Below are 12,505 nucleotides of genomic sequence, written 5' to 3'. Positions count from 1 at the left end.
TCCCAAAGAGTCTTTTTAGACATTTTTCCTAATTGCCTCCCGACCTCCACCAAATTTAAAACAAAGGAACAGAGTTTGTTGGGGAGGGTCACAAATTATTGTAATATCTAAGGTGGTTTTCACTCCCTTGGGAGGCGGTATCACCCCCCCCCCCCCCACTGAGAACGCGTGCTCTACATACTTATACCTGTTTAATTTTTTTAAAACAAGTGCTGTGGGACTTCCCTGGTGGCACAGTGGTTGAGAGTCCACCTGCCAATGCAGGGGACACGGGTTCGAGCCCTGGTCCAGGAAGACCCCACATGTCGCAGAGCAACTAAGCCCGTGCGCCACAACTACTGAAGCCCACGCGCCACAACTACTGAAGCCCGCGCGCCTAGAGCCTGTGCTCCGCAACAAGAGAAGCCACTGCAATGAGAAGCCCGCGCGCCGCAACAAAGAGCCCCCACTCACCGCAACTAGAGAAAGCCCACGCACAGCAACGAAGACCCAACGCAGCCAAAAATAAATAAAATAAATAAATTTATTTAAAAAAAAAGAGGTCCTCAACAGGTGGCCTAAAAAAAATAAATAAAAATAAACAAGTGCTATTTTAGAAATCCAGAAGAAAGGCCTTTGTACTGGAGGGTGACTCCAGACTGGTGCTCTTAGCTGCTCTGAGGAGAATGCAGGGACAGCAGAGGCCGCAGCCACTCTGGGCACGGGCCCTGGGCTCAGAAGCACTGGATGGCAGGAGGATGGTCAATCCCATCAGATGCCCTAGAGGCTTTTTTCTCCGTCTTCATTTCTTTGCTTTTTGATTGATTGTATTTGGGGTTGGGGGGGGGCGTTTGGTGAGCTTTAGCGAGAAGCCTGTAGCAGGTGTTCTCAGCGACCGTACAAAAGTCATTTGCAAATGTGTCTTGATGTGAGAAGAGTTGGGAGGCCCCGCTGCAGAGAATTCGTGGGTGTTTAGGCAAGGAGGCAGGGCCTTGTGAGGAACAAGGGGCTGCTGTGGACTTGAACGCACCAGGCAGAAATTCTGAAATCCGCTTAGGAAGGTCAAATAAAATAAATCTTAAAGAATAGTAAAGAAGTGAATGTTTATAAACAACTTGGAGGAATGATTTTTAAACAGACTGGAGTGAAATTTCCATGAGGTATTAATGAGATAAGATTAAGTAATTTTTGAAGCTAACTTTCTTGTTCTGAGAAGGAAATACCAGCATTTACTTCCTGCCTGATGTTCAGTAATTAAGGCTTTTTAGATGAAAATAGTAAATAAAGTTTATTGGCCAAAGCTTACATTTATTTTTAATTGCTCTCAGTACTTTGATTTTAAAAGATGTGTATAACAAACAATTTAAAAATAACCTGTGTAGTTAAAGAATATAATTATATTAGCTTGGGTTGTATTCTAGTATACTTTTAAAGGAAACTTATGATTTCTGTATCCTGTGGAGTAGAGCTGCAGGCCAGAAGCTAAGAGACAACTTGAAATAGACTTTTTCCCTAGATGATTTTGAAGAATTTTTTTCTTTTTTAATTTTGAACTTAAAAAAAAAAAAAGGACACATTCCTAAATCTTGAATTCTATTTAGCTGACGTGACTTCAGAAAGCTCATTTATTAGCAGTATTTGGGTAGAAAAATCCTTGCTGCTCCTTCACTTAAAGGAAAACTCTAAGTCAAAACCAATAGTTACATGATGTGGAAGCATACCTAGTTTTCATTTTTAGTTTATCACCTGGGCTCTTGGCTTTGCATGTACATGCTTAAGAATTTTTTCTGTGCATGTGCTATTACATTAAGTCTCAGAGACTGAGTCAGTGAGCCACCCAGAGCCCCACATGTAACTAGTCAGAGTCAGGGTTTGAACCTGGGTTCATCTGAGTCCAGTCCTTGATTTTTCTTTCATCATTCCCTTGATTAGAACAGTGAACAGAGGAGATGAAAATTCTCCCTGGCGTTCCTACTCGGATATTTCATGTTAGATCTGTAATCACTCTGTGGTTTGGGGCACGGCACCGAACCTGTCAGAAACATTTTGAACAAAGGAAACATAAATAGGCTTTTATGTTTTTTTGGTTGAATAAAAATGGGTTTCGTTTGGTTGAGAATTACCACCCCCACTAACCACCACCCCCCAGGAAAGACAAAACTCCTCCAACATAACTTCCAACTCTACATTTGAAAAAATGAAGAGAAAGAATTTCTTTACAATTTTTGCTGATTGACCAAGTTATTTAACACACAGCTTAGAATGGGAGGAGACCTAGTGCCCTTATGCAGCCAGCCTTCCTGTCGTACAGACAGGAACTGGTTCGGAAGTGAGACGAATGAACCCGTGTCCCAAGATGGGGGGAGCCAGGCTCTAGCCAAGGCAGAGCCCCTCCTACCCTAGCATATTGTGTTTCTTTAGATTTATTGAAATGCATCTCCTAGTAGAGAGTGCTTTGCTTTTGAAAAAAAATTCAACTCACTCTTAGATATTGCTTTTCATAGCTGATGCTTAAGGAGTACTACTTCCTACTTTTCTTCCTTACCTGTGCCTTTCTGTTTCCCCCTACCCCCAAATTCATATAGAGAGAATTTCTTTTTCTAGCCACCTAGAACAAGACTCCAGCGTGAAAAATATAGCCGTCTTAAAATTTTTCTAATCTATTATTTATCCGTTTTCTAAAGGTGCCGTGTGTAAGTGGATGTGTTTGATGTGTTGAGGAGGTACATTATCCAGGACTGTTGTCTGGGGCGTAACAGGAACGATGGCTCCCTCCTGCGCACCAGAGGCTGCGTGTCCCTGTGGCAGAAGCTTCGCGCGTTACTACCTCCTCCTTCCCTGTCCACACAGCCAGATGCCAGTGTACCTGTACCTCAGACTGGCAGGAAGTCAGAATAGAAGTGCGATTTTCAGGGGTTGGGGGTCCCGGGAGCAGGAAATTAACACATTAACATTTGCCTGAGCTCTCTCATAAACTAACCTCCAAGCCAAAACTTGATCCAGGAAACACTGCACAGTGTTAGTTATCTTAACATGAAAATATAAACGCATTGAATTTCCATTTGTGATGCTGGTTAACTAAATCTACAGCTTAAATAAATTATCCATTATTCTTCAAAGGTGTAGACCCATTTCTCTAACTTGGAAAGCAGTGCACACGGTGAGGACTTGCTGTCTCCTTAAATGACACAGCACTTAGTGAAGTCATTTGCCCTCTGGTGAAGCAGAGGCCCCTCCTCCACACTTGGTGGGGGGCAGGGGGAAGGTTTCCTCTGTGACTGGGGTAGACTGGAACTTGGAGGGCCTCTCCATGACGAAAATGTCCTCATGCCATCTCATTTCTTTCGGTAATTAAACCTAATCGTGTGTTACAGAGGCAAACATTTCTACTGATTATTTCCATTTCCAGCAACGCTGCAGCTGACTCCTAAGCTCACCGTCATTACCATCCCCCTGGGCATTGCCTGTGTGTTGTTGGCACTTTCACCTGTGCTAATGAGAAGAAAAATGACACATAATCTTTCCTTCTTCCCAGGTGTGTTCTTCTCCCTAATAACTGATTGATAAGGACTGACCCTGGGACAAGGAATAGCATAAGAACTTGAGCATGTGATCTTTAACAGTACTTACATTGTATTATTATTTTTTTAATTGAGGTTTATGGTCTTATTATGAAGGGATCTTTCAAAACATGTGTTTAAGCAGGTATTTTTAGCATGTATGATAGTAAAGCATCTGTGTTGGTAATGTTGCCTTTATCGTAGAATTCTGTAAGTAAAGAGTTAACAACTTTTAACTTTATTAAATGTTTGGGTGTTAGATGCAATGCTGGGTAGGTACTAAGGGTACAAAAGTGAATCAAATGCTTTTCCTTCCTGTGAGGAGTCTAATACGATACAGACTATACATAAGCAGAATTTCAGTATTCTAGTGTAAGTACAATGATTATTACAAGGAAAGCGCGCGCGCGCGTGTGTGTGTGTGTGTGTGTGTGTGTAGGGTGCAGTGTGTATTTGGCTGAATAGAAGGCATAGAAACACCAGAGCTTTCCGGGCAACAAAACTATTAGACTGGTAGGTATCGCAACACTGTGTAAAATAGTTGGATGTATCAGAATCCTGCCGGTCTCACTCCCTCTCACTCTGTTTTGGAATGTGGTAACCGATGACTTAATCTTTAACATTTCCTGTGGCTGGTGCCATATTGTAATACACTATTAGCCCCTGTCACTTCCTGTGTGTCACGAATGGGAATCTGTTTTATCTTGATACATATTTTCTCCCCCTCAGTCCCAGCTTCCCGCCATGTGTTGTTCAAAATTTGTATGACACCTCCTTAAGCAAAAACTTTTATTAGTTACTCAAGCTGTAATGGTTAGGTTCGCCAGTGAACTCCAATGAGTGTAATTTACTGCAGGTCACAGGTTTGGTCTTAATGGATAATTAAAGCAGAAGAAGGCAGCAGTTCTGGGTGCTTTAGTGAAACTTCTAAAGTTAGTTAACTTGTGTTTCAGATTGCTTCCAAGTATGATCATCAGGCAGAAGAAGATCTTCGCAATTGGATAGAAGAGGTGACCGGCATGAGCATTGGCACCAACTTTCAGCTGGGCCTAAAAGATGGCATAATCCTCTGCGAGTAAGTTTTGGTCCTGACGTGGCCCCTCTTCCAGTCCTTTCCACAGGCCTCTGTCTTGCCCACCTTGCCAATCCAGGGTGTCAAACCTTGATATTCTGCACATGTTTTTAATGCTTTCCTTTACAGATGTCAGAAGAACCAACTTTACATTCCAGTCCTTGTTTGTTGTTCCAATAAATATGGTATCACTTATGCTTTTCTTTTCAGACTCATAAACAAGCTACAGCCAGGCTCAGTGAAGAAGGTCAACGAGTCCTCATTAAACTGGCCTCAGGTAACAGCCAAACCAGCAACCCCCGATTCCAGTCGGTTACTCTTTATGCAGTGAGAACTTGATAACAATTTTAAAATAGACATTTTAGCAGAAATTTGTGCACATGACTATATTGTTTTTTACAGTGTTATTTTTAATGTTTCTGTAATTACTTACAATTAGTTCTGTGACTATTAGATGTTTAGCTTAGAAGTTTTCCTATTACGTATTTAGTCTGTATACTCTCAGAGAGGATTTGACACAGCTTACACAGAGAAATACAACCTATGGTCTAGGTCCTAGAACATAGGATAAATGAAGGAAAAAGCAAGGAATTTAACATAACAACTAAGGGTTGACTGTAGAGCACTGTATTAAGCATAGTCTTAGTTCATGAATGTGTATGATAAAGTAAAATTGGATATTTTGTCTTGAGCATATGCTTTGAGTTATGAGGATAAACACTTAGTAACCACACATTTTTTTAATTAAAATTTAAACATAATAACTTGTGCATTAATTTAATTTTGTACCTTTTGACAAAGAAAATTCCAGCCCTGGATAGGTCAGACACAGAATTCTTTAAAACATGTAAGCAAGATCTTGACTTTAAAGAACTGAAAAAACTTGACTGCTTAAAAATATTAAAAAGATCATGATGTGACCAACTATGAAAATACTCTTCCTTTTCCAGAGAGAGCTACGCTTACCACGTATCTGGTTGAGAATCCTTGCCAAGTAGCTTTCTGCCTGGCATCATGTACCTAGTCATAAAGCCTTAGAATTCTTAGATAATATGAATGTCAGTATTTAGCTCCAAAAGTTGTATGCTTTTTTTTCTTTATAGTTGGAGAATATTGGCAACTTTATCAAAGCTATTCAGGCTTATGGTATGAAGCCACATGACATATTTGAAGCAAATGATCTTTTTGAGAATGGAAACATGACCCAGGTTCAGACTACGCTGGTGGCCCTAGCAGGTCTGGTATGTATACGTCTTTAATGACTGGTTAAAAAATCCCCCACTATGTTGGTGATTAATTGCATCTTTGCTCTCATAGGAGTTCAGACTAGGCAGGGAGGAGGCTGTCTCTTCCGTAATTATTAGCTTTGTGGAAAGGCTGCCGACATCAGCTGCCTAGTACTGGATAGCTTAATCAGAATACTCACATTTCAGAGGGCTGGGGTGTTTCTGAATGGCTTTGGATGTGTTTTTACCCCTAGCTTGGGTCTTAACAAATGAAACCTTCATCTATGGACAGTACCATTTCTTTGTTGTTCCTTCTGTAAAACTCTGTTGGCAGAATCACTAGTTAGTGTGCATATTTCTGTCTAGGCTAAAACAAAAGGATTCCATACAACCATTGACATTGGAGTTAAGTACGCAGAAAAACAAACAAGACGTTTTGATGAAGGAAAATTAAAAGCTGGCCAAAGTGTAATTGGTTTGCAGGTAAGTAATGTGGTATTGCATATCAGTTACTTATTCAATGTCATTAATTCTTACCATGCAAAGCGTCTCTCATAAGTAAGGAACAGATAGATATACTATAGTGTATATTTTGGGATGGACCTGTGGTATATACAATTTATGTCCATTTAAAGCCCATGAGACGATGATGGTTTTAGAAGAAACCTCAGGCGTGCCATCTGACTTAGTAATTGTTTCTCCAGGAAATGATTTTTTTCCCTAATTACATTGTCCTATTTTTTTAAGAAAATATACTTTATAAATTCCTAAATGTTATTGACCAAATGAAACAATTTTAGAAAACCTCAATAGCAAAGTCATTTTTTTACCTTAGTAAAGCATGATTTATTAGTCCTGTGGAATACTTTGTTCAGGTATTTTTTTCCCTTCATGTTGTTCCCCTGCAGAGTGTCACAAAAACACCACTGTTAAATGCCTAATATGCTAAGAAGGGCTTTACTGTCTGATACCTGCTGGATACGGTGCCTCACTGTGGACTCAGTCTACATGAGTTGGATTTATTTATTTATTTCAGCTTTATCACGGTATAATTGACATATGGATTTATTTTTATACAGTACAAAATCATGTCAGTGGCGAGAAACTGGAAACCTGAATTTCCAGACAGTAATCAGTTGTTTAAATTGTGAGAGCTCCATAAAAGGAACTAGTAATGAAGAAAATGATATACAAGAGTTCAAAGATTAAGGAAAACAAATCAGGTCATAAAATATTGGGTTGGCTAAAAAGTTTGTTTGGGGTTTTTCAGAAGATGTTATGAAAAACCCAAATGAACTTCTTGGCCAACCCAATACTATATAGTCAGTGTGATCCCAATTTTATTTTTTAAATGAACATGCATATTTTTGTATGTATATGTATGTGTATCTGGATATGTACACAGAAACAAGCTAAAAAAGCTAGATGGTTATACACAAATCTTTACAATGAATGTCTAAATGGTAGGATTTCAGTGATTTTTTTCCCCTCCCTTCCTTTTTGCTTATATGTGTTTTTTTTTTATCTTCTCCAGTGACAGGTTTGAGTTGTAGTAATAAAGTTTTCCTTTAATAAATCTTGTTTTTTAAGGAAAAAAGACCAGCAGTAGAAATGTGACCCCAACCAGTAGAACAAGGTGTACTGGTTGGTCCTGAAGCCATGTTATTCTCAGTGGGGAATAAAAGTTAATTATTATTCCTCTGAATATTGCTAAGTTCAGATTCTTCATTCTGCCCCTCTCTGACTCTGTCTAGTGACATGAGAATTAGAGGAATAAAATGTGGTTCTTTTCCCATTAAAATGTTGGTGATTTTAATGAAACTTAATCCCTTGCTAAGCTGCCAGAGAAGACACCTGGCATTTACTGTCACATTTTATGCAAAATATGTTTGGAGTAGAAAAGTATGTTGTTTAGCCAAAGATTGCTCTGTCCCTTTAAATGGCTGAAGCAGGTACCCATAAATTTGGTTATTTGTGCTAAAGAGGGTAGGGGAAAGAGTTGGAGAGGAAATTATTCATAATTCTGCCACTGTAATAACTTTTTGTGTGTCTGTCCTTCTCTTTCTATGTGCATGTTTGTATCTGATGAATTATGTTGTGAGGCTTTATATCCAGTGAAGTTTTTGAAATTTTTCTTTTTAAAGTGAGCACCTTGAAATTTATTTGTAAAAGCATAGATTTTGTATCTAGTTGACTGCAACCTCAGCATTGGAAGGGACTTGTCAATTGCATCCCTTCTAAGAAATCTTTTCAGTAGAACAAAGTTTTGTTTGTGTCATATATATTGTTGACTTCTGATAATTAGTGATTTTATTTTTAACTTAAAAGATGGGAACCAACAAATGCGCCAGCCAAGCAGGTATGACAGCCTATGGGACTAGGAGGCATCTTTATGATCCCAAAATGCAAACTGACAAACCTTTTGATCAGACCACGATTAGTCTGCAGATGGGCACCAACAAAGGAGCCAGCCAGGTAAGCAATACCTTTTTGTACTTGTTTCAAAGAGTACAAAAGGGCTATTTAAATTCACACTTACCTTATTCTTATTAACTGAGTCCAAAGCGGTTATTTTTTGTACGATATATATATATTCCTTCGGGAAAGTAAGATTTGCTGAGAAAGCAAAAGAATCAAAGGGCCTTTTCTGTAGCCACACAAGTATGGTGTGGCCCATGGCTTTTATTGGCAGTTAGAACAGCTGGCCTTTCTACCTAACCAGAAGAAAAAGATACGTTTATTACAGTATTCTTGCTCCAAATCCAAGTGAATTGCTCATTCTAACGCTTCTTTTATTTTTAAAGAAGCCCTCAACTAATTTGGTGGGTAAAATTATCTGGTGTTTTACAAAGAACTCTAGCTAGCATCATGGTAAATGTGTGAATCTAAGGAGATGGAAATACAGCATGGTGAGAATGCTAGTATTCTACCACCACACAAGATGGAAGTATTTCCTGTGAAGAATAAATAGATCACCAGCACCTCGCAAGGCGGTGTGCACATAACCATATCAGAGCGGGACATGTCTTACATCCAACAAGAGTGGGGATAAAGTTTGAAAAAGCTTTTCATCATGACCTCATGAGGTGTGGTGTTGTTACCCTTTATGGAATATGTCCTGCCACATGGGGCACTGTCTCAGAGCTGCCACTCAGGTTTGCTTTTTTATCGATTAAATCTGAAAGCATGTGCTTGGCGTAAGTGGAGAAATGAGGTGAGTTACAGTACTCTGAAAAGGAGGGGAGTAGTTGTTCTGAAATAGCTGGCTCTTTGGTGTCTCAGAGCCTTCTGAAAGACTCAAGTCCTTAAGGACTGCTCAGCATAATTTTTGTTGAATGTATTACAGACTTTTGAAATTGGTAACCTGGATAGCGTGTATGGTCATAATAGGCATTCAGATGTAGCTTTCAGGTATGCCAGCATTATGCTTTGTTTTTATATTCGTTATGTCCAATCTTCTTATTCCAAAGTAGGTAGTATTGTCTCCATTTTGCATATGAGAAACCTAAAACTAAAAGTAAGTTAACTTGTTTGAGGCCACATAGCAGTTTTATAGCAGAGCAAGGATTTGAAGGAAGGGCTGACCTTAGCTCGAAAAGCCAGTGACTATTGCTTTGTAAGACAGTCAGCATCAGGATATTTTGGTGAGCTAGCTTTACCCCTGAACCGAATGGAAGTTATTAGTGTTCACATTCGATGGGAATTTCATAATCTATAAAATGCAAAAAACAAGAATAGATTTTACCTGCTGTTTTAACTTTTATACTATGTTTTAATACCAGGCGGGGATGTTAGCACCGGGTACCCGAAGAGACATCTACGATCAGAAGCTAACATTACAACCCGTGGACAACTCGACAATTTCTCTACAGATGGGTACCAACAAAGTCGCTTCCCAGAAAGGAATGAGTGTGTACGGGCTTGGGCGGCAAGTATATGACCCCAAATACTGTGCTGCGCCCACAGAACCTGTCATTCACAATGGAAGCCAAGGAACCGGAACAAATGGGTCGGAAATCAGTGATAGTGATTATCAGGCAGAATACCCAGATGAATATCATGGCGAGTACCAAGATGACTACCCCAGAGATTACCAATATGGAGACCAAGGCATTGATTATTAGATTCACAGAGGAGCTCAGTATTTAGCCCGTTGTTTTTATCCAGTGAGAACCAAGCTAGCCTTGAGTAATTTTTATCTTGTCTTCCTAAAACACTATTATGCTTATTGTACCTAAAGGAAATACTGCCTTACATACATTCCTTTTTCCTTTTTCTGCCTCTTCCCTAAATAGTTGCCTTTTAGTGCTGTAACAGTTAAATCCTACAGCATAACCAATAACTCGCGTATGAAGTAAAAAGGAATACTGTGAAAGGGGAGTACTCTTGTACAGTCAATTCTTTTATTAAAGATCTATGCATTTTTACAATCCTCTACTTAAATTGGTATTTTCAAACAATAGGAAGCTTTTTTTTTTACAGTTTAGTATCTGGTTTCTACATGGAAGACTAAACTCATGCTTATAGCTAAATGTGGTCTTTGCCAACTAAATTTAAGATGCAGCATTTTAGAAATTTATATATCAATGTTTCTACAGTATTGTTTGCTAATTTTTAAATAAAGTCCTGATCAGTGTGCATTTGTGATTATATGTGTACTCATTCTTACCTAAGCCGACAAGATCTTTTCCGAGTGGTGTTTTGAAAGGAGTGTGTACAAAGCTGGCCTACAGACATCGAGGTCTGGGGGGTGCGTTTGCTCTTCCTGTTTGTGCCAATGTATCGATGTAGAGTTGCTCTGTTTTCTTCCACTGTATTTATTGCTGCATTTCTCAGCATAAACTTATCCCATTGTATTTTTTATAAATAAATATTTTTTTTGAACATTCCTGTGAGCCACAGGCTGATTATTTTCTGGCTAACTTCCAGATGGGTAGAGTCAGATTTTTTTTTTAAGTATTCTTTCCCAGGTACTGTTATAAGATACTTGAACATTTCTTTACTGAATCTATACACCAGTGCACTGAGGAGTGCTTGAGAAGGAGGCTTAGAAAAACGAAGGGACCTGCCCATTGCACACGGGAAATGCCAGCCAGGATTCAAACTATCATCTGACCTTTGCTTATTCCATTGTGACTCATCTGCCTCCAGTTCATTCTAAATCCAACTTGGAATAATCTTAAAATCATCTTGGGGAACATTGGTGGGGATGGGGTGGGGGGATTTTATATTCATATTCTAGCGTGAGTAAATATTAAGAAACATACTGGATCAGGAATAGGACATGCTGTTTGATAATGAACTAGGATTTATAGTAGGAAGTGTTAGCAAAACCTAACCTTCAGTTATGACCTAGAGGAGGTCAAACAGCTAAGTGTTGTAATGATAAAAAATTCAGTCGCTAACACACTTTTTGACATTTTCTCAGCCAAGTGATTTCCTCTGATAGCACTGGTTCTATTAGGCCTTGGGGGTGAAATGTGCCTGCTTGTTTTTTGCTGAGGCAGATAATGAGGACATAGGGGTGTTTGATGAACCCACAAAAGCGCAGTTGACTTGCTCATCGTGCTGCAGTGACTAAGGTTAATGCCTCGGAGAAACTGCCCTGTTGTAAATCCTTTTCCTAAAGGAGACTGTCAGAGCTCAACTAATAGTCTTGTTTAAGAAAAAAGTTGTAATTTGCATTTGTTAAAGGAGACCGAGCTAGCATGCTGTTTCCTGCCCTCCAGGAAGAGGGGTTTAGGGAAACCTTATATCGCACTGCTTGCCCTGCCAAATAAGCCAGATTGGGCGTCCTGTTAGGAGAGTTAGTAATTCAGTTTACCTGTTATCTAGTTGAAACGAGGCTGCCAATCAACACGTTAGATGTTCCTATTTGTTTAAAGCTTTAAAAAGGAAAAGCCGCCAGTGCACGCCCATCGTGGCCCTTTCCTCTGACCCACCACTGAATCTAAATCTGGGAATGGGGTCCAGGCAGAAGGACTTTAAACCTTCCTCCGGGCAATCTCAGGTGGGGCTGTGGTTGAAAACCGCTTCTGCAGAACCTTTGGTAATTTGTAAGACGTAGCCTTGTACTTTTAACAAAATTTAACTTTTCACATCTGGTTAATCTTCTGCCCGTTCTATACCACGCCCATCAGGTGGTAGTTCCTTTTACACTTTCCGTTTTAATTGTCCCTAAATCTAAGAATTGTACTTTGAAAAGCTGTAACATATTTAGCACGTTTCCAGGAGTGGAAGGGTAGGGAAAAGTCCTCTGTACTAGGGCAACATTCCAGAGAGTTTTGCTAAGGTTTATTGGTTGTGAGTGAGGAATTGTCCTTTAAATTGGTTTTTACATAATGTGCTTTTTAATTGACCACATAAACATGTTGTTAAAAGGTTTTTCAGTCCCAGTTGGTACAAAAAAGGTTGTATACTTTTAATGGTCCTAGTATTGTAATGTGGTCAAATAGTGGGGACAAAAACAGGAAGAATAGGGTCCACATCGGGCCCTATCGTTTATTCTGCGCATGGCTCTTAGGAGAAGGAAACTTTTTCCAGGTACAAATACCTGATGGGCGCTTATCTTACAAAGGCCGGAGTTCTGTTCCCTCTTCATTCGTTAATGAGTTCTTGTCTCTCTGTGCCCTTGCATTGTTTAAGTTGTTGATCCTTTTTATAAAACT

The 12,505-nt window shown here is 39.4% G+C and overlaps 2 protein-coding genes across 7 annotated transcripts in view; one reads left to right on the top strand and one right to left on the bottom strand.

Moving 5' to 3' along the window:
• CNN3 (calponin 3) overlaps positions 1-10,725 on the top strand; it is a 26,919-nt gene extending 16,194 nt beyond the window's left edge. The window contains exons 2-7 of the mRNA XM_036832866.1: positions 4,493-4,614; positions 4,822-4,888; positions 5,715-5,852; positions 6,204-6,320; positions 8,166-8,312; positions 9,620-10,725. Coding sequence (XP_036688761.1) covers positions 4,493-4,614; positions 4,822-4,888; positions 5,715-5,852; positions 6,204-6,320; positions 8,166-8,312; positions 9,620-9,961 — 933 coding nt within the window. The 3' untranslated portion in view covers positions 9,962-10,725. The remainder of the gene's footprint in view (positions 1-4,492; positions 4,615-4,821; positions 4,889-5,714; positions 5,853-6,203; positions 6,321-8,165; positions 8,313-9,619) is intronic.
• The window catches only part of SLC44A3 (solute carrier family 44 member 3), a 92,061-nt gene continuing 80,091 nt past the window's right edge, over positions 536-12,505 (bottom strand). For 4 of the 6 annotated variants that reach the window (XM_036832789.1, XM_036832820.1, XM_036832839.1 and 1 more), the window contains exon 15: positions 10,266-12,505. In XM_036832789.1, coding sequence (XP_036688684.1) covers positions 12,407-12,505 — 99 coding nt within the window. In that variant the 3' untranslated portion in view covers positions 10,266-12,406. Of the gene's footprint in view, positions 2,012-10,265 lie in introns of those variants that run through there. The other 2 variants (XM_036832798.1, XM_036832810.1) reach the window with 2 other exon arrangements.

Source organism: Balaenoptera musculus, chromosome 1 (assembly GCF_009873245.2).
Source record: "Balaenoptera musculus isolate JJ_BM4_2016_0621 chromosome 1, mBalMus1.pri.v3, whole genome shotgun sequence".
In the NCBI taxonomy this organism is placed as follows: Eukaryota; Metazoa; Chordata; class Mammalia; order Artiodactyla; family Balaenopteridae; genus Balaenoptera; species Balaenoptera musculus.
The sequence above is the reverse complement of the archived record's forward strand: the minus strand, read 5'-3'. Positions and strand labels throughout refer to the sequence as shown.